At 40.9% G+C, this 21,647-nt stretch overlaps 1 protein-coding gene across 1 annotated transcript; it reads left to right on the top strand.

The window, feature by feature from the left end:
- The first annotated feature begins 964 nt into the window (after positions 1-964).
- LOC115444449 (chromatin-remodeling ATPase INO80) lies at positions 965-20,664 on the top strand. Its single transcript, XM_037447513.1, has 31 exons — positions 965-1,203; positions 1,412-1,657; positions 3,136-3,341; positions 5,369-5,575; positions 5,844-5,938; positions 6,171-6,366; positions 6,853-6,990; positions 7,315-7,511; positions 7,854-8,091; positions 8,375-8,554; positions 8,824-9,079; positions 9,397-9,543; positions 9,850-9,990; positions 10,393-10,514; positions 11,084-11,364; positions 11,668-11,912; positions 12,127-12,227; positions 12,660-12,815; positions 13,459-13,524; positions 13,791-14,068; positions 14,496-15,220; positions 15,831-15,958; positions 16,437-16,526; positions 17,182-17,259; positions 17,679-17,837; positions 18,300-18,402; positions 18,836-18,912; positions 19,038-19,167; positions 19,352-19,558; positions 19,897-20,072; positions 20,161-20,664. Exons 2-30 carry the CDS (start codon positions 1,423-1,425, stop codon positions 20,070-20,072), a joined length of 5,358 nt encoding a protein of 1,785 aa, XP_037303410.1. The 5' UTR covers positions 965-1,203; positions 1,412-1,422; the 3' UTR covers positions 20,161-20,664.
- Positions 20,665-21,647: the final 983 nt, after the last annotated feature.

The following is a 21,647-nucleotide window of genomic DNA, read 5'->3' as shown; positions in this document are numbered from 1 at the left end:
TTACGGTATTATAATATTATTGTCGTACGTAGTTTATTATTTACCCTGTTATATTGCTTTTATGGATTAAATGTAGCTTAAACCAACTCTGCGATGAATACGAATAAAAAACGTATGAACTTTGTGAAAAATATATCGTCAAATGGCATTTTTTTATAAATAGATTTTAATAGATTGGTCTGCGTCATAGCTCAAGTATAGCACCGCATGATTTCAGCATTTCGTGTAAATCCATAGATATAGTAAATAAAGAATGGATTGAACAATATCATCAAAACATTGATCACTTGGCAGTAAACATAAGTAAAAAAAAGAAAATCATTGAGCAGCAAATACCTATGACTCTTTTTTCCAAAGTCTCTAGTGTCGAAGGCAGATTTAATTATGGTACAAAATCATTCGTTTCTGCGAACTTGTGATGTGAACGAGTTGGAATTCTAGAATAAAGTGTCTATTGATTTCACAATTGCTGTATCTTTCTCATACTTTCTCCCGAAATTCACTTGGCTTCAATTGACACTCATATTCTATTTTAATTAAACAATATTTCTTTCATCCGCGATTCTCACATAAAAATACAATCGTGGGACCGAAAATCTCAAGTAGTTCCTAGTACATCTAAACCTACTTACGAATCACTACTATTTGATCGTTGGTCCCCAAAGAAAGGGTTATAAAACGATGGTTTTAAAATCAAGACTTGTTTGTGACTAATTAAATATCAATTTATTGTTTTTATATTTATTCATAATTCTATTATATTATTGGAATTAAGTATTTTGATTATGAAATAAAGATCAGGAATTATAAAAGCTTTCTTTTGGATTTAACGAATTTAATTTGAACGCATTTTATTTTGACAGCTACATATAATATAGATTGTTTTCATTTACATTTTTCCGTAATAGGCAGCATCTTCTATTACGATTGGTCTAATAGATAATAGATACTGATATAATTGGTTAAAAATGTAATTTGTTTATGGCTGACCAATGAACTTTAAGAGAAAGAAATCAGTTAGTTGTCAAATATCGTCAATTATGGCGGGTTCGTGTTTTTTCAAGCTCAAAGATGAAATGAGTAGTTATTTGCGCCGCTCGGGCGGCGACATTGACAGCGATTTGTCGAATATTCTCGTGCGCCATTTTGTGAACGCTATGGAATTTTGTATTAAGTAATCCACGTGAGAAGGTCAAAATACGTGTAAGTTCAACTGATGGAATGTATCCTCTAGATTCGAGATTATATTTGAAATATTCGCGATTTCTGTGTGGTAGCCGTAGTGTGCCTGTGATAACAGTTTATTCGTTGCTGTTTTGTTTTACTTCTGTTCAAATCGTTGAGTTTGTCGTTCGTGTAGTGCGATTAGTCATCTCTTAACCTTTCGTACTTGAAACAGTGGGTTTTGCAGGTTTTAGTGAAATGTCTGACAAATTGGTGGGGCAGACGGTGCTAAAGAGGCACGAGGTCGCTAGGCCGGTGCATATCCAAAGGTTGGAGGCGGCTTTGGACGTGCGCCCGTTCGTGTGCCAAGTAGAGAGGATTTTGAACTCCGATGGCCCCTCTGAGAGCGAGGATGACTCTGACAGCAAATCTGTCAGTAATGAGATGTCTAAAGGTGACAGACTGGTGCATGGAGTGGTCACCACCAAGCAAGGTATGTTTTAAACAACATTATCTGTTTGTTTTCATAAGTGTTTTATTGCTCAACTACATACTTGGCTAAAAGACATTCCGCCTAAGCTGATGGATCTAGAAGCACGAAAATTAGCCCATAATTTCCTTATGTAATATAAGTGAGTACTATGAATTTGTTTTTGGAAATTCATCCACTAATATAATAATTCTCAGTAGCCAAAGAACTAATTGTATCATATAATAATTCTCAGTTGCAATTATCACACACTTGTAAAACACACTCAAGTAACTTTATTTCCACACTAGTCCCCTAAGAATGTGTTTAAACTGAGTTGCTTAAGTGAAGTACTTCTATATACTTAAATGTTAATTATATTTTACTGTTGAGAATTTCATTTAAAGCTTTTGCTTTCAATGAGTTATTTCATTTTATTTTATAGATAATATCTGGCAGGCATTTATTAGCAGTGTATAAATGATGCACATGTTTGTATTTCTAGTAAGCATCTTTTTGGAATTATTTTATATAGAATTAGCCACTTGTGTAATTATGTATATCTCCCTTAGGGGAAAAAAGATCTAAAAGTGATCCTTAGTGGTCATAATGATCTCTCTCTGTACAAAATTTCATATTCTTGCCATCAGTTTAGGCTGTATAAGTGTGTCTGTGTGTCAGAAAGAGTTGAGAAATTTATTAAAGAGGTTAAAAAGATAAACTATACGCACCACATTGAGTAACTAAGGAGGTAACCAAAGCCCTGGAGCAGGCCAATTATTTAATCTTGAATGTTAACATTGAGACAATCGGCATGTTATGAAACCGAATACTCATTTAAACTATATAGACCTACTTGTACACATGTATCTGTAATAAACTAACAAGCATCTTTATGCCGTAAATGTGATTGAAACTTGCATTAAATGCTATTTGTTATACTAATAAATATTGGTACATATGTCTGTACTAGTTTTTAGTGTTTGGTATATTCATGTTGAATGACATTATCACAGGAAACGAAACAAAACATTGTACAACTGTGACAGATATACAAGTACACAGTATTTATTAGCAAGGACCTATGTAGATAGTAATATAGCATCATAGTATCTGTATGGAAAACACACAAAGTGTTTAGAATATGGATAACAAAATGCGACAACTTCATGGCGTTTTATTGGCATTGTTAACATGAAACTGATTCATTGATTTCTCTATCCATTACAAATATCAAAATTTACTACATTGACTTATGAGTCGCAATTTTTGGAAATACTAATGGAGAAGAATATGTGTGTGCGTTAACAACACATCTGAACCAAAAATCATATAAGTAACATACATGTCTTAGTTTACGGTTTGTATCACATTAACATTTTACTGGTGGTTTATCCTAGCACTATGGATATAATTATATGGATATATTAGTATAAAATGTCTCTTTTCTGCTAAAGTTTGCTATTTTAAATCCTCAGCTCTTGTAATAAATTTTATTACAGAACGACAGAGTGACCGTCTTAGACTGTACAACTTCTCAGCAGTAGGTGAGGAAAGGCAATGGCTTCGAGATGTGCTCCTCTCATCCGAGTCGGAGACTAGCAGTGATGAAGACACTCCCGTGGAGACGGAGTTGAGGATACAGAGGATGTTAAAGGAGAGGAAATATCAGAACAAATATGCTAAGAAGTATTATAAGGATCCAGGAGTAAGATATTGTTTTGTTTTATTAATTACTATGGTTATGGCTTCAACTGTATATAGCAAAATCTGGTTAAAACAACATTAAAGAGAATAAATCTGACTACATATAGACCTATATCCAATAGTCATTCCTTTTTACTGAAATAAATATTTTATTATGCATCTCAACTGGTTTGCAAACAATAGCAATAAAATTGTATACAAATTGTGAATTTGCCCTCATTAGTTGTTAATACATGTAAGGTCTTAATATAACATGCAGGAAAATTCTGAAGTATCATAGCTATAGCTAATAATAAAATAAATTCTTATGTCATGGCTTCAGATGTAACAAAAGGATAAAAATAATACTTTTGTGAAGTGATATGTTTCGGTTTATTCGGTTTCGTTATATAGAAAGAATGAAGGAAAGAAATTAGTTTATTCTTAGCACAACTAACATTTACAAAAACAAAGTATATTTTTTTTTACATAAAATCAATTTATCTGGCAACAATGGGCAGTTCATTCAATTTCAATTCAATACAGCTACAGTGCTGGTGTTTAATGAGAAGCCAAAATCGCATGGATGTTCAGTTGGTATACAAACTGGTTACATAAATTAAAAAATAAATAAGTAATAATTTACACAAAACCAAAAAACACAGACAAAAGCTTAACAGTTATATGCATTGAAATAAAACTATGTTTTGGATTTTATTGCGGTTTTTTATACTTTAACTTTGTCCCGACGGTTTGGAGACTAGTCTTTATGGTCACGTGCTCATGTCCTCCTCGTTTTTATTTTGATATCTAACATTTGCGTTAACATAGGAAGTATATGTAGTTTGTCTACATAGGTGTTTATATGGAGCATTGGATGAGACCTTGCCATTTAATCGTTATAACCGGTACGTCGTTATAGCCGGTTCCTTCTGCACACGCAGCTTAATATAAAAGGTAGTTTCTAATATGAACTAGGTGGTAGACAAAATAATTTGGATGTGTTAAAACATTTTTTACTCTCTCGGTGGCAGTTTTATTGCGGGCGCAGTATGACTACTGCACTGAGGTCTCGCGTTCGAAACGCAGACGAAATGTTGAAAAATGTTTTGGGTTTCTTGCTCGATATTATCTCGAAGTCCTGAATTTATAAGCGATATGACGATATACTTGTCCGAGTGTCCCCATCACATCATAGGACAGAATACTCATGGAGAAAAAAAATCTAAATTCAAGTAAAAAAAAGGCATGAAAAAAAACTTATTAGCATTGAGTTACTTACTGAGAAGTAGCTAAATTAATGTGCATAATATTTTGTTATTTTGATGATAATATGTAAATATTCTCTTGCAACTAACTTAATTTTTATATCTAAAGCAGGCATTGTAGGCCATTTCCGTTTCAATAAACATTTTTGGTTTATTCACCAGAACTTTTTGATTCTAAAAGTACATTTAACATAAACTTTCACATTTTATCACATCTGGGCCATTTTAATTCTTTGAAGGTGGAATTGAATTATTCAGCACACAGTAATGAAGAGGATTTTTGTGCGTGACTTGAATTTGACGAAAATTATTATATGTTTAAGCATGTACATAGGAAAGTACTTGAACAAAAACCTTATTGACAAATAAGTAGCTTTATCTGGGAATAATTTTCGGTATAAATTTTGTTCTAAATAATCACGCATAGATCCATATGTTAATCTTTGATTTGATCGCAAAATAAACCAATCAAAATAAGTCATTTGTAGGCATGTCAAAAGGGTTTGTTCTGATTGTCCATTTTCGCTAACTAAAGCTATGTGTGTATTATTTGTAATGATCACTTGGTTTAACGGTAAAGGATAACATCGTGAGGAAACCTGCATACCTGAGAAGTTCTCTATAGGAATTTTAAGGGTATGTGAAGTCTGCCAATCCCCACTAAGCCAACGTGACTAAAATCTAGTTACTCTCAGTAATAGAGGATCTATATCCTCTCAGTAATAGGAGGAGGATCAGTATATAATACAGGGCTGATATTATTATTTATTCCATTGTTAAGAATTCCCGATACATGTACTACGGGGCTGGGCTGCTGTCTACAGTGGACCGGTACCCAGAGCGTCGTGTCGTTCGTCCATTGCCGCAGCCCCCGTCCACTAGGGGGCGTAGGGGCCGCCCGTCTGAGAGAGGCGCGTCGGCTAGGGGCGCGCATAAGGCTCGCAGGGGCCGGGCTAGAGAGGGAAGGTCAGGCGATGGTGGCGATATGGTAATTATAGTTTTTGTTGCGTGTTAAAATAAAAATGAAATATTATTTTTAAAATTATTTTGTAAATGTTTTGATGTATTTTTAAGTGGTTAAATTCATAAATCCTTAAGTCCTTAATAAAAACACCGAAGATTGTATAAAACAAATATTTTTTGTATTAACAGTAGAAATCTGTCATTTTTATAAGTATTAGTAAAACAAACCGAGTTTCATAATTCATTTTGATTTAAGTTTTGTTATATTTTGACTCGGGATTTTTTTATTTTAGCCTGACGGAGTGGATTGGGAGGAGCAACTGCGTCACTTGAAGGAGGAGAATGACCAAGATGAGTACACTATCGCTCCTGAAAAACCGGGAGTCAGGTATGAATCAGTTTCCACACTGAACTTATAAAACACTATAAAATGCTCAACGTAAGTTATTAGCATACCTCTCAAAAACAACTATATTTTTTATACTTGAATTTGAAGTTTGATATTTCAAATTCATACAATAATTTCAGTATATATTAAAATGCCTGATTTCATGCAACAATATTTAATATCATCAACATACTTAAATCATTAACATCGGTCACAACTTTACGATTTTCAGAGGTCGTAAAAAGCTATCGACCCTCAAGAGTCCTGAAGCCCTGACGGCCCGTAGACGTCGCCACTGGCTACTGCTGGTGAAGAAAGAGCTCGGCAAGGTGCAGAGGGCGAGGACGTCCACGCATCGGGAGGTCACGCTGCAGAGGAAGCGACTCGCGACTCTGTGCTGTAAACATTGGCGGCATATCGCGATGCAGGTAATATATTGTTTATAATTGTACGCGTTCATAGATAGCAGAGATATAAAGGTTAATTGAGCTTATATGTCCACTGATGTGGTAACAGAGTTGTCGCAATTGAAATTTTAATCCTAAATATTACAAGTCTTTGTTTTCAAACTGAATAACTCGCTTAGGTATATTTTTATTAATACCTCAACCAGTTTCCACATATGAAGGGTTTGACCAATTAATGTATTGAATGTGACCTATTTCTTTTTTTGTAAGGGCACGGAAAGTGCTCCCACAACACCTGATGGTAAGTGGATTGGGGTCCAATAGAATGCCGACAGACGAGAATTGATTGTCCCTTGACAGTCGACAAAATTGTAACATCCTGTTAGAACGGGATATACACACCCTAATCCCGGAACCCGACATGTCAATGAGGTTGACTGTGTCATAAAATATAATTAATCAGGTTCAAAGCTTCATCAAATGTATAACACAAAAGTTTTGTAACAGTCACAAAAGAACATGAAGGAGACGGTGTGGCGGTGCAAGCGGCTGAGTAGAGAGATGCAGTCGTACTGGAGGAGATATGACCGCGCCGAGAGAGAGACGCGCAGGCGCATGGAGAAGGAAGCAGAGGAACAGAGAAAGGTAAGACCGTTCTTAGAGAGTGTGATTCTGAATTTTTATTCCGTATTTAAAATGTGCTATTGAATACCTTTTTGTACAGGAAAGTGGGCAATGTATGATGTGGGCGAGATAGCGATTGAGTCAACTGATAATGTAGTCAATTAACATAAAAACAGCTCCAAAATATTAGTTTTCTTTCTAGAATGTGCCCAAGCAATTCATGGTTTAACAAATTGCATTCTCGGGAAAGAAAACTATTCAACAATATTAATAGTAATATAATTGAACATTACGTAAATACTTGTAAGATATGACATAGTCAAATAAATATATTAATATTCACAGATGGACGTAGAACTGATGGAAGCGAAGCGGCAACGTCGCAAGCTAAACTTCCTGATCACGCAGACGGAACTGTACGCGCACTTCATGCAGCGCAAGCTCAACGCGGCGGACGACGGCGAGAACGGCGCCGACAGGATACTGAGGCAGCTCGACGAGGACCGGGACCCGAGGCTCGCTGCTATAGATCATTATGACAGGTGCGGTTCATTACATTGGGTGTTTTTTTCCAAGAATTGCTACTAGGCGGCTGGAATCGTAGAATTGGGTTTGAATTATCACGAGATGGGTATTAGCGGCTGTTTTTGATAAACGATCCCAATCTTAATCTCTGTTCTGATCTCTAGAATAAAATAATTAAAATAATTCATTTGTAAACATGTCCACAAAAGCCATTCTGATTGGTTAATTTTTAAGATCGATAAAAAAAAGTTTGGCATCGTTTATCGTTATTGACGATTCGTTAAGGCTCACCAGAAGGTGGTTGTTGTTTATAACTTAATTAAATTAGTAAATAACAACACGTTACTTGTCGCCCCCAGTGAGGAGATGAAGGCGCGTGCGTCGCGCAACGCCCGCGAGGCGTTCCGTGCGGAGCGCGCGCGCACGCGCCACTTCCCCGCGCCCGCCGACCCCGCAGACCCCGCCGACGCCGCGCCGCTCGACCAGCAGCCGCCCGACCGCCCGCCCGGCGACTACGACCAGCCCTCCATCTTCAGGGGCACGCTCAAGGGCTACCAGCTTAAGGGCATGAACTGGCTCGCCAATCTCTATGATCAGGTTAGCATTCCTCGTCAATATAAAGTAATAGGTGAGAAATGTAAAATAATGACTGGATAATGCTACAATTACATATGTTCAATATATTTTTATAAGTACAAAAAAAAATCCGTTTGTTTTAAATTCCATGCAAGAGAAACAGTGAATAATAGCTAGTATTACAAATAATATCTATATGTAAATTTGATTAATAATATTCACAACTTGCATAGAATTGGAATCACTAACATAAAATTTTGTCAAACGAGAACTAATTACAAAATCTGTTTACATTTCTCCTCAGGGTATAAGTGGCATCCTGGCTGATGAAATGGGTCTCGGCAAGACAGTGCAGTGCATAGCGTTCCTCTGTCACGTGGCAGAGAGGCTCGGGGTGTGGGGTCCGTTCCTTGTCGTGTCTCCGGCTTCGACTCTTCACAACTGGCAGCAGGAGATGGAGAGATTCGTGCCTGATTTTAAAGTAGTAAGTTGAGTTTATCCTTGGAATTTGATAGTTGTAATTGGTAATTTTTATGTTATATAATCTAATTCATTACATAGGAAAATTTTTTGCGACATACTTTACTACAAATCTGTAAACTGTTTCTAAGGATAAGTCCTGGGTAAGCCCAGTGTAATGTCATGTCACTCGTCTGAGCACCACCCCCTTAATATTGACCTTGTATGTCTATAAGTCTGGTTTTTTCAGTCTTCATAATGTGATATAATCTTGACCTCAACATCCCTCCCTAGGTCCCATACTGGGGCAGTCCGAGCGAGCGCAAGATCCTCCGTCAATTCTGGGAACGCAAGGACCTACACACGCGAGCCGCCGCGTTCCACGTAGTCGTCACCTCGTATCAGATAGTGGTGTCCGATCTCAAGTATTTGAATCGAGTGTCGTGGCAGTACATGATTTTAGACGAAGCGCAGGCGATCAAGAGCTCAGCCAGTATGAGATGGAAGTTGTTACTTGGGTTCAGTTGTAGGAATCGACTGTTGCTTTCTGGTGAGTGCTTCGTTTATTTAACACGTAGACTGCAATACTGCAGTATAAACGTAACAGCTGTGTTTTTTGGGTACAGCGCGTACGACTAACACAACTAGAGCGTTGACAATAGTACCTAAGACTGTTTCGCTCATTCGCGTCGTGATGCCAAACGCCAGAGCGGGACAATTTACTTTGGCCAATTATCGCTTCAGTACACAATATGAGAACTGATTTAGACGCGTACGTTCTATGATTAAAAAAAATTGCACATAAATTTTTGATCCCCTATTTAAACAACAAAATCCCCTATTTAAAAAACAAATCCCCTGTTTCAGGTACACCTATACAAAACAGCATGGCGGAGCTATGGGCGCTGCTTCATTTCATAATGCCGACGTTGTTCGACTCTCATGAGGAGTTCAACGAGTGGTTCTCTAAAGACATCGAGAGCCACGCTGAGAACAAGAGCACCATTGATGAGAGTGAGTTATACAGGATGTAGTCGTATTTAAGGGATTATTAAACAAATAAGGCCTGTATCAAACAAATATTGAATTTTTGAAGGCAGTCGAGTTATATAAAGTCTCAAGTCATTAAAAAAAAACAAATATCGACGAAAAATTCTGAAGATTTCGCATAGTTTATTTTTATATTACCAAATATCGAACATTTTATTTAAAATTGTCTGAGGTACAATGTTATTTAAGATAACGAGTTGTCGAATTTAATATTTTTTCCTTCCAAAATAATTTCCGATATAATTAATCATTATGACTATATTTTTTTAGAACATCTGTCCCGTTTGCACATGATTCTAAAGCCGTTCATGTTGCGGCGCATCAAGAAAGATGTTGAGAACGAGCTGTCGGACAAGATCGAGATAATGGTGCACTGTCCACTCACTATTAGACAGAAACTTTTGTATATAGGTGAGTCAAAATTATATATTTGTTTAATGCATTAGCTCTTGCTCACTGCTCCGTCCACGTGAAAAAAGGTTTTCAGGATAAATTTCCCACTTCATATCCCGGGATAGAGAGTAGTATAGAAATCAGGAGTAAAGTAGCTTTCTATTAATGAAAAAATATTCAAATTCGGTTTAGTAGTTCCTGAGATTAACGCTTTGAAACAAACAAACTTTTGAACTGTATATGTAACTATAGATTAATAATATAAAATAGAACTGTTAATAAGGGAGGTATTTCATACTTATGTTAAAATGTTCAGTCAAACAATGCTATGTAATTTAAGTTCTTTAGATTTTATTGTAATAGAGAAGTAAATACTATAAATATTGAATGAGTATAAAAATATTATTTCCTATTTTTCAGCTTTAAAAAAGAAGATAAAGATAGAGGAGTTGTTACATTATTCGGTCGGTGCCGAGTCCGGTCACAGCGTAGATAAGAACTTCACATCCAACCTGATGAACTTGGTTATGCAATTCAGGAAGGTAAACAAGCATTTATTATAATGGAGTAATTAAAAAAATATCACTATTCTCGTATAGATTAGTAACAGCCTTAGGAAGGGCATTTTTATCGAGAGATCATTGCTCAACAGTCGACACAATTATGCCGACCTGTTCAACACAGGATATACACCGGCTGATCTCTTATAGCGGGTTTTACATCTTGTGTACAGTGTTCAATATCGGGATGTATTGAACAATTCTACCAACATACTATTGTCATGCTTGTATTATCTTAGCGTTAAGAGTAGGCGATTTTGAGATACTAAAGAATATTTTTATAATTCTGACAACACACACAGGCCAAGGCGCAACCAGGGCACCAACTTTTCGTCAAGTGTGTTACGTCTCATGATGTGATAGGGGGCGAGCTTATCGCCATATCGGGCACAAATTCCAGACTCCAGGCTGATACTGAACAGAAAAATCTAAATATCACTGCCCGATCCGGGATTCGAACCCAGGACCTCAGAGCGCTGCCGTACCCCGCATGCAGTACAACTACGCCACTGAGGTCTTCAATTCTAACATGCATTCATATTTCCCCTCAGGTGTGCAATCACCCAGAACTATTCGAGCGACGTGACGTCAGATCTCCCTTCGCGATGCAAGTTGACGACTATCACATACCGAAGTTAATCGCTGAAGACGGCATTCTTATCCGTTCAGTGCCGTCTAAACGTCATCTGCTGTACAACATATTGTCAGTGCTGACACCAGAGTATATACATAGTAGCTTGTGTGGGAAGAGCGAATTCTATGGATTCACAAGGTTTATTGATCTGTCACCCATGGAGTTGTATAGAGTGACGTTATGCGGTTGGCTGTACGCGTGAGTATCGATGTTTTTGTTTTATCGATGTTTGTAGCTTTGAAATCGATGGTTTATAAATTATTAGGAACAATTAATGTACTCAATTATGTGATAAATATCACGTCAAAGTTGTTAAATCGATTAAAAAATATTGATACCGTTTATAAAATTTTCTATGCAATCATTGAGGTAAATTTTATCGATACTTTTTTAATTATTCATTATTGAACCAACGAAAGCCTATTAAACCTATGCCATATTTACTATACGTCAAAATAAAAAAACCTTATCTGTCAAATATAAGTCAATAATTTATTACAGAATGCTTCACATAGAACAATGTTTAGAGAAATATGAGAAATTACGTCACAGGCAATACTGGTGGTACGATCAAATATCTGAACAAACATCACAAGACGACCCATTTCACAACCCTAAATACTACGACAGAATACACTACAAAAACATGTTGTCCGTTTGTCCCGATGGTGATGTTTTAAAGAAGAGGAAAGAGGACAGCTTTTTGTGGAGGGAGTTTCTGTTTACAGATCCTCTTTGGATTGAAGGTATGAGTAACTATTAAATTGTAGGTTTGGAGATGCTCAGAAACTTTCTTTCCAATTTATAAGGGCATACCTCTTCGAAGTCAGACATAACTTCAACCGACAGTTTAACAAATATCAATCCAAAATTGAAATTAATATTGATACATAGATGATTTATAGCTACTATCGTCTTGTATGAACAGATTTTTTTATACATTCGTGATTTTTTTTTCAGGGGGTCCATTCTACACGCATGCTGACGTCACGATATACTACATGCCCGAGACGATAGAGCATCGAGCGTTACGCACGAGGAATATGAAGGAGAGAGAACCGGTGCGTATTACTTTATCCATCTATAAAGTGCACTTTTGAAGGATTATTAAACATTGGAAAGATGGTGTCATTCCCCATCAAATACCATGGGATATACCTTTTTACAAGCCTTGAAAGTATCGATGTAGGGACTAATTTTGATATAGCATTAAGGTGGTAGCTCAAGGTCCATTTTCATACATTTTGTTTCGGCTTTAATCTGGGTAACTAAACAAGTATTGGCAAGTAAAGAATTTAAATTCACGTCTAGTTAGTGATTAGTTCTCGCAGTTGAAAGAAAAATGTAAAAATAATTAATAATCATGGATATTTCGGCCTTTAAAATTTCGTCATATTAAATTTTAAAGTTAATTAAAATTGAGGCATTGTGTCCAAACTAGGAAATATGTTCCATATTCTTACCTAAAAGATTGTTATTTGAATGTCCTGCAGCCCGACATGCTGACGGAGATAAAGACTGAGGACGGCGGCGTGATCCCGGTGAAGACGGAGGAGGTGGCCGAGTTCCCGCACGTGGAGCGCGCGCCCGTGCTCTATCCCGACCTGCCCACCACGCTGCCCGGCTTCCTCTACACCACGCAGCAGAAGGTACTGTTCGGGGAACTTTACACTTTATAGTCTTTAGTGGTTGATTTATATTCGTGTCTCGGATTTACGGAACAAATTAATAAACTATTTTGATCGATACCCGCAGTTCGATTTCGAAAATAAACTAATATAGAAACATCTGTTTGTGTTCTAAACATAATCACAATCACAATAAAAATAATAACAAAAGGATTGTTTTCCGTTCGCGCGTCCGTGAGCTCGAGAGCGGTTATTGTTGTCGGCTAACTTCGCGAAACCCGGTCGACAGACGCCTCGCGTGATTCGATGCGCACACCGCACGTCGGAGCGGCTTCAGCCAATCAGTGAGGCTAGCGACGCGGCGGATTGCGTATAACAACAAACGCCGAGCCTCAGTTCAGCGCGCATTACTTTAAACTACTGCCGCCAAAACTCGCGCGTTACACTAATCAAAATAGGTGATATGTAAGAGTTAAGATTCAACTATATTTTCATCAGTTTATTTTCAAGATCGATTCAGAGATATGGAGATTGTTTGTTAATTTCGGTCGTTACTGATGGTGAAAATAAGAATTGATTTCTACCGTAGATAAGTAGGTGCGTCTACAGAATGTTACTAAAAGAATGTATAAATTGAATACTATATCTATTGTAATGTTGTCAGGTGTGCGCGCGCACAGTGCGCGCGTTCGCGTCGTCGTCGGTTCGGTTCGCGGCTACGGCGGTGCACGTACAGCGCACGAGCACGCGGTGAGTGCGCGCGCGGCTGGCGCACGCTGCGCCGCTCGTGGCCGCCGCGCGCCCGCCCGCCGGCTGGGCCACGCTGCAGGTGCCCGGTAAGTGTACAGCGCACGTCGCGTCGGGTCGCGTACGCGGTGACGCGGCACGAGCACGCGGAGCACGCGCGCGCGGCTGGCGCACGCTGCGCCGCCTCGTGGCCGCCGCGCGCCCGCTCCGCCGGCTGGGCCACGCTGCAGGTGCCCGGTAAGTGTACAGCGCACGTCGCGTCGGGTCGCGTACGCGGTGACGCGGCACGAGCACGCGGAGTGCGCGCGCGGCTGGCGCACGCTGCGCCGCCTCGTGGCCGCCGCGCGCCTGCCCGCCGGCTGGGCCACGCTGCAGGTGCCCGGTAAGTGTACAGCGCACGTCGCGTCGGGTCGCGTACGCGGTGACGCGGCACGAGCACGCGGAGTGCGCGCGCGGCTGGCGCACGCTGCGCCGCCTCGTGGCCGCCGCGCGCCCGCCCGCCGGCTGGGCCACGCTGCAGGTGCCCGGTAAGTGTACAGCGCACGTCGCGTCGGGTCGCGTACGCGGTGACGCGGCACGAGCACGCGGAGTGCGCGCGCGGCTGGCGCACGCTGCGCCGCCTCGTGGCCGCCGCGCGCCCGCCCGCCGGCTGGGCCACGCTGCAGGTGCCCGGTAAGTGTACAGCGCACGTCGCGTCGGGTCGCGTACGCGGTGACGCGGCACGAGCACGCGGAGTGCGCGCGCGCGGCTGGCCACGCTGCAGGTGCCCGTACAGCGCACGTCGCGTCGGGTCGCGTACGCGGTGACGCGGCACGAGCACGCGGGCTGGCGCACGCCGCCTCGTGGCCGCCGCGCGCCCGCCCGCCGGCTGGGCCACGCTGCAGGTGCCCGGTAAGTGTACAGCGCACGTCGCGTCGGGTCGCGTACGCGGTGACGCGGCACGAGCACGCGGAGTGCGCGCGCGGCTGGCGCACGCTGCGCCGCCTCGTGGCCGCCGCGCGCCCGCCCGCCGGCTGGGCCACGCTGCAGGTGCCCGGTAAGTGTACAGCGCACGTCGCGTCGGGTCGCGTACGCGGTGACGCGGCACGAGCACGCGGAGTGCGCGCGCGGCTGGCGCACGCTGCGCCGCCTCGTGGCCGCCGCGCGCCCGCCCGCCGGCTGGGCCACGCTGCAGGTGCCCGGTAAGTGTACAGCGCACGTCGCGTCGGGTCGCGTACGCGGTGACGGCTGGCGCACGCCACGCTGCAGGTGCCCGTACAGCGCACGCGTACGCGGTGACGCGGCGCACGCTGCGCGCGCGGCGCACGCTGCGCCGCTCGTGGCTGCCGCGCGCCCGCCCGCCGGCTGGGCCACGCTGCAGGTGCCCGGTAAGTGTACAGCGCACGTCGCGTCGGGTCGCGTACGCGGTGACGCGGCACGAGCACGCGGAGTGCGCGCGCGGCTGGCGCACGCTGCGCCGCCTCGTCGCCGGCTGGGCCCGCCGCCCCAGCGCACGTCGCGTCGCGCGTACGCCCACGGCTGGCGCAGGTGCCCGGTAAGTGTACAGCGCACGTCGCGTCGGGTCGCGTACGCGGTGACGCGGCACGAGCACGCGGAGTGCGCGCGCGGCTGGCGCACGCTGCGCCGCCTCGTGGCCGCCGCGCGCCCGCCCGCCGGCTGGGCCACGCTGCAGGTGCCCGGTAAGTGTACATCCGGGTAGAGACTTCCCCGCCCTCACACCCACCACTACAACTCCTGTAAGCCAGGATCAGCAGTGGCACGCATTTTATGACATCGAGCAGTGAAGCTCGGCGAGTCTCAGGGGAAACTAATATTTTATTATCCCGCAACGAAATTAATCAAATAAAATGATAGGAAGGAGTTGGAAATATTAATTTTCCACTTCCCTCCATAGCAATGCGGGTGACAAAATCATGATCTAAGGAGGCGTTTTAACCTCAAGGATAAGGACGTTTACATCAAGATAAGCTAGTTATAAAGCACCACGGATAAAATTAAAAGAAAGGGTCCTATCACATGAGCATCCGGGTAGCGACCAACGCACGCAAAGTTTTTACTGCTCGCGCTTTTTACCGTCGGGGTTCCCGCGCTCCGATTGGCGGAGCACGCATGTCGCGTCATCGGGAGCTAATTGGAATGTATTCCTGAATAAATCCGAGATTCAAACTTCGAACCGAAAATAGCTCCAGAGGCTACGCCCGTTACACATGTTTATGTTTCACAATTTTCCAATTAAAGTGTAATAAAAAAAAAAGGTGATAAAAATCGAAAGTAACACCACTATTGCAGATAAGAACCAGTTAGTGAGCGACGCGGGTAAACTGACCGTGCTGGACTCTCTGCTGAAAAGACTGAAGGAGCGTGGGCACAGGGTGCTCATATACAGCCAAATGACGAAGATGATTGATCTCTTAGAGGTATTGTTTTGCCGACTGTACCCAGTATCGACCATAAAATTTTTAGATAATTTTTAATAGATAACAGCTACACACAATTATTTAACTGGATGAGACTGAAGGTAGTCACGAACAGTAACAATTATTATTATTTATTCTCTAAGATAAAATGAAGTAAACAATTTCAAGTTGGGCAAAAATACTGACTTATTGACATCGAAATACAAATAAAATTAAAAAAAAATGTACATTTGTAAAATGTAGGTAGATATTATATCTTTGTCTTTTTGGACGACCAACACGTCAAAACGTCTTGTGACGAAGAAGGCTGCAAAGCCGCCAAAATATGGTGAGAAAATTAAAATTTAAAAAGTCGATAAAGTCCTAAAACTAGTTTTATTGCGATGTCTAACATTCGCATAAACATAAACATTATTTACTGCCTTGTATGTTGGGAAGTTGATTTAATTTGATACCTTTAATTCTGTGTACATTTTAGGAATACATGTGGCATCGCAAACATAAATACATGCGACTGGACGGCTCGAGCAAGATCTCAGCTCGACGCGACATGGTCGCAGATTTTCAGGTAATAAAACACTTAGAAAAGGCGGCGATGGCCTAGTTGGTTGTGGAACGTACTGCTGAGACGAATGTCCGTTCAAATCCCAAGGGCACACACCTAACTTTTCTAAAAGTTATATGTGTATTCTTTGTGAATTATCACTTCCTTTAACGGTGAAGGAAAACATCGTGAGGAAACCTGCACATCTGAGAAGTTCTCTATAGAAATTTTGAGGGTGTGTGAAGTCTACCAATCCGCACTAGGCCAGCGTGGTGGACTAAGGCCTAATATTCCTCTCAGTAGTAGAGGAGGCCCGTGCTCAATAGTGGGGCAGTATATAACAGGGCTGATATTATTCTTATTATTATAAAACTTTTACTTATTATTAACAAGCTTCTGCTCGCGGCTTCCCACGCGTCAAAGTTTATCTAGGATAAAAAGTGCGTATGTCATTTCCAGGGTTAAATCTCCATACTAAATTTCATCCGACATCCATTCAGTAATTTTTGAGTTTATCTCGATCAGATAAACCGGCGCGGCAAGGGACTTTTATAATATGTATTAGGACGTAAGATCAATAATTGCATTGTTCCACCTATTATCAAGTATACTAGATAGATAGATAGAAAAAAAAACGATTTATTACCACTATACATAATATACTTGGTTTATGTTACAGGCCCGCACGGATATATTCGTGTTCCTATTGTCGACTCGCGCTGGTGGACTTGGCATCAATCTCACAGCTGCCGATACAGTAAGTGCATTTGTGTTATAGTAATCGTCAGTATAAATAACTGCTATGCAAAGTGTTGTGAAATTGTTAAATAATTTACATTTGGTTATAAAAAGGGTGTGGATATTTCCAAGAATTGAAGTTTCGAATTTTTGAGTTACCAATTTCCAAACCTAATCCGGTATTTGAACATTTACACCCGTTTTCAATAATCGATACCAATCTCAATCTCCAATCCGATTCCGAGAGTGAACTAATCAAAATAACTCATTTGTAAGCATTAAACAAAACCTTGGTATCAGACCAATTGGTTCATTTTTGAGATACATTGAAAAAAGCGATTGTGTTTAATGAAAATGGTGGGTAGTCAGTACTATGTCCAAAAACTGTTAAGTAACCAAGTGATTTTCAGCCTTCTAAATTATTTAATATATTTTTAGGTAATCTTCTACGACTCGGATTGGAATCCGACTGTAGACCAACAGGCTATGGACCGCGCTCATCGCTTGGGTCAGACGAAGCAAGTCACCGTCTATCGGCTCATATGCAAAGGCACCATTGAAGAAAGGATAATGCAACGGGCTAGGGAAAAGAGTGAGGTAAGTTGACATTTATGTATGAGGACGACTAATTTGGATGGTGAGATACTCTGCCTAAGAGCCGGCTCTTGAGAGGGTTGCGGTTGCACGGTCTTGCGCACTCCGTGACCATTGATATTAGGGAGAGAGAGTCGAATGGCAGGGTTGTAGTCGGTAGGACGGTTTATACCGACCGTTTATGCGAGTCCGGCAGAAATTCGTAAACGGATTTCCTCGTGTTTAATATTTTGCGTGAAAAAATTTTACCTGTGTTTATATTAGTGGCAGTATCTTTTATTGAAAATAAAGGCTGTTACAAAGTAAAAAGGATAGATATAGGATAGATAGGATAGATAGGATACTATAGGGTGACGTCGTTGTGGTGGCTAAAAAAATTAAAGCTTTGTGAGCAGACTTAATTTATAAACGATTATAAAGATTCCTCTATGGGTCTGATGTTGACGTTGCATATTTTTCTTACAGATCCAAAGAATGGTAATCAGTGGCGGCAACTTCAAGCCAGACACGTTGAAGCCTAAGGAAGTGGTTTCGTTGCTTCTGGACGACGAGGAAATTGAACTCAAATGTGAGTACACACATTTTTACAGTAAACGGTACAAGTCATGAGCACGCATGAACAATTTATTTATTTATTTATTTATTTACAAACTAATATTACTTCCAGGATCCTTTCTATAGTATCGATAATATATTTACAGAGCAGGTGTGTAATTTTATTTAATTTTGTAACAAATTTGTCATGTTGCTGTTTTGTTATTGTGACAGCTCGTATAAATACAAATTGGACAAGTATATAGTAACTGTGGCATGTGTAAGCCACACAATGTGCGACAATGAGAATCGAATGAGGAACCAATCGCGCAAAACATCGGCGCGTTGGACGTCAAACCGGCCAATCACGAGCGTGCTCACGATTCGTGCCGCGTATCTGTACAACTATAAGTGAAGTGGTATAGTTTTGTTGGAATTATTAATATCAATATTGTATTATTTAACAGACCGCCAAAAGTCTGAGGAGAAGAAAATTATGGAGGAACGAGAGCGGAAACGAAAATTGGGCATTTTGCCTGTAGCAGTAAGTAACTCAGCTCACGCTATTTAGTGTTTTAAAAGAATTAAGAAACACTAGCTAATACTCATATTAAACAGTTTGAGCTTACTTTCTAATATAATTAATCAGAAAATATATATTGTTTTTAGCAACAACCAGTGGTGGTGGAGCCGAAGCGAGCTCGCGAATCAGCGTCGGAGCCCGGCAGTCCCTTGCAAGTGGACGATGAGGGAGATAACCTCGTCGTTGACGTCCCGTCGCAGCCCGCCACGCCTAGATGTGAGTACATTGTGTTAAATATGATGTTTTGTAAATATGGGTATTTAAAATTAACCCTTATTTTCTTATTAAAAAAAAAGTTGTTGCCGAAGATGTTCAGCCAATATTGCGGGTGACTGTATGTAGGTATAAGGACTACTTGAAAAACGAACTTAAGCTAACGTGTTGCGGGTGTGTGTTGCAGCGTACTCCCCGGTGGGCGGGGTGTGTCCGGCGGGCGCGGTGGGCGCGGGCGCAGCTCCCGCGGTGGGGCGCGCGGCGTGGAGCGCGCGGGGCTCGGCGCGGGGCGCGCGCGGCGGGGCGCGGCGCGGGAGGCCGCGCGGCTCGCGACACGCACTCACGCGCAGGCACAAGCCGCCCGCGACAGACGACGCCGCCGCACTCGCCGCTGGTACGTAACTCATGTAACTTGTAGGGATAACCTGATTGAGTGTCGGCTGTTCTTGGGTGTGATTGACTGTTGTTTAAATTGATGTCAAGTAAAAGGCAGCTAAAATTATACAAAATTGTACGCAGCGTCCTATAAAATAACATTAGTTTAGTATTCAATTTATGAATCATTTTTAGTCTGTTACTTTGATTTTTTAAACATTTATAATAAACAAAAATATTAAAATACATTACATGATCTTAAATAGTTGGTCTACGAATGAATATTCCCAGTTATTGTCAACTTAAAAACCATACCATATCAAAGTTTTTAATAAATTGTATAATATTTATGTCTAGGTGCAGCCCTCCTAGAGTCTGACGCACCGCTGGAACCAGAAGTTCGCACGGAGGACGTAAATCGCGGACGCGGCCGGCGCGGACCGGGGCGGCCGCGCGTGCGCACCGCCGCGCCGCCGCGTCGCCCGCGCAGGCCGCGCGAGCCACTGCTCGTACCGCTAGCACCGCCGCCTTAGGTAATATCTTTGAGGATGAGATGATATGAAAAAAAATTAGTCGAGATTGTGATAGAATTGTTGGTTTAAAACAAATATTTTGTTCCAGAATTCGTGATGCCAAACCATAATATACCTACACTTCAACCGAACCATACCCACCTGTGACCCAGTGAATATAGCTACAATACGCGGACTGCCATATACGTTGCATCAAACACTGTAAAAAATAATAAACCATGTACAAATATGCTAGAAAGTATTACAAAGTTTGACTGGTTATAAAGCTGTAAATATATAAAAATATGTTTTATTTCATATTTATTATGATGTAAAGTTGTTTTATTGCCTCATCGATTGAAGGATTCTTTCTTGTTTTTTCCCAGTTTTTGACACTTACATTTTCACCCTTCACCTGTATTTTCCACGCACGAGTAATCCTGGCCTCATACGTTCTTGGCCATTTACCTATATTCATAGCCTTAAATAAGTGACTGAACTGAAAATACAAGAAGTAAATACCGTCAATTGTTATACAAATAAATGTTGTGACTATACGCTTTAACCAATATAGAATCTGTTGACGAATAAAGGTGATTTAATATACAATGTACATGGTGTTTCATTTTTTTAATATTATTTTTTTAGCTGAACTATTTGCTGTTATATCTAAAGGACCTGACGATAGATACATTTGATTGTAAAAACCAAATCAAATTCACATAAGCGAATAATACCCGGAACCTGCGGGATTGCATGAAAAGATTAATGAAGGTGGAGGAAGCGCGAGAAGTATGCCAGAATCGTGCAGTGGCAATTCATAGTCTCTGCCTACCTCTATGGTATAGAGGCGTGATACTATGTATGTATGAATAATAATAGCACAAGATAAAAAATATGTCGTGCTTTTTACACGAAATATTTTTTATCAATAAATATACGAAGGAATTAGTATATTTATTTATAAAAGGTTGTTCCTCACGGTTTGTCCCGCGTGAAATTTCCGTTATAAAAATTCAAATTGATACCCCTACCGTGCAATTTTATCCATTCCCGTCTTGTCGACACATTTTGTAAACTGTAATAGGAACCCATTATTATTATTTTTTTACTCAAAAGTTCTTTTTTTTGACTTTGCAATTACTAACGCGAAGTATTAATACCGCATTACGAAGGTCTTTGTGGTAATTGGAAAATGATCTAAAAAACTACTAGTAATGGATATTTAAATAAAACGTTACCAGTCATAAAAATAGGAATACCTACACCTATGTAGACTAATTAGGTTTTATTTTAGGTTCTGTGGCTTCGTTCGCATGAAAACAGTTTTTCTGCAATAAATATTTTCTTGCGACAAAAAGCAGTCTATGTAATGTAGCTTTAAATTAGTGCAAAAATGTTAAAATCGGTTTTTCTGAGATTAGCGCGTTCAAACAAACAAACTTTTTAGATTTATAATATTAGTTTAGATTATAGTTTGCAATTAAAACTTCAATATTCATTGTAGGATTTTAAAAGCAATTTCCAATTGCTTACGTAACAAACAATGCTAGCGCGGTGAAGGTTCGTGTCAAGCTATGGAAATCGGTGATTAGC

The sequence above is a fragment of the Manduca sexta genome, chromosome 6, assembly GCF_014839805.1.
Source record: "Manduca sexta isolate Smith_Timp_Sample1 chromosome 6, JHU_Msex_v1.0, whole genome shotgun sequence".
Lineage (NCBI taxonomy): Eukaryota > Metazoa > Arthropoda > Insecta > Lepidoptera > Sphingidae > Manduca > Manduca sexta.
The sequence above is the reverse complement of the archived record's forward strand: the minus strand, read 5'-3'. Positions and strand labels throughout refer to the sequence as shown.

Coding starts and splice junctions, on each gene's coding strand:
- LOC115444449 (XM_037447513.1), top strand. CDS start 1,423: ATGTCTGACAAATTGGTGGGGCAGACGGTGCTAAAGAGGCACGAGGTC. Junction 9,080..9,396: donor GAATCGACTGTTGCTTTCTG/GTGAGTGCTTCG, acceptor CCCCTGTTTCAG/GTACACCTATACAAAACAGC. Junction 19,168..19,351: donor GCAGCCCGCCACGCCTAGAT/GTGAGTACATTG, acceptor TGTGTGTTGCAG/CGTACTCCCCGGTGGGCGGG.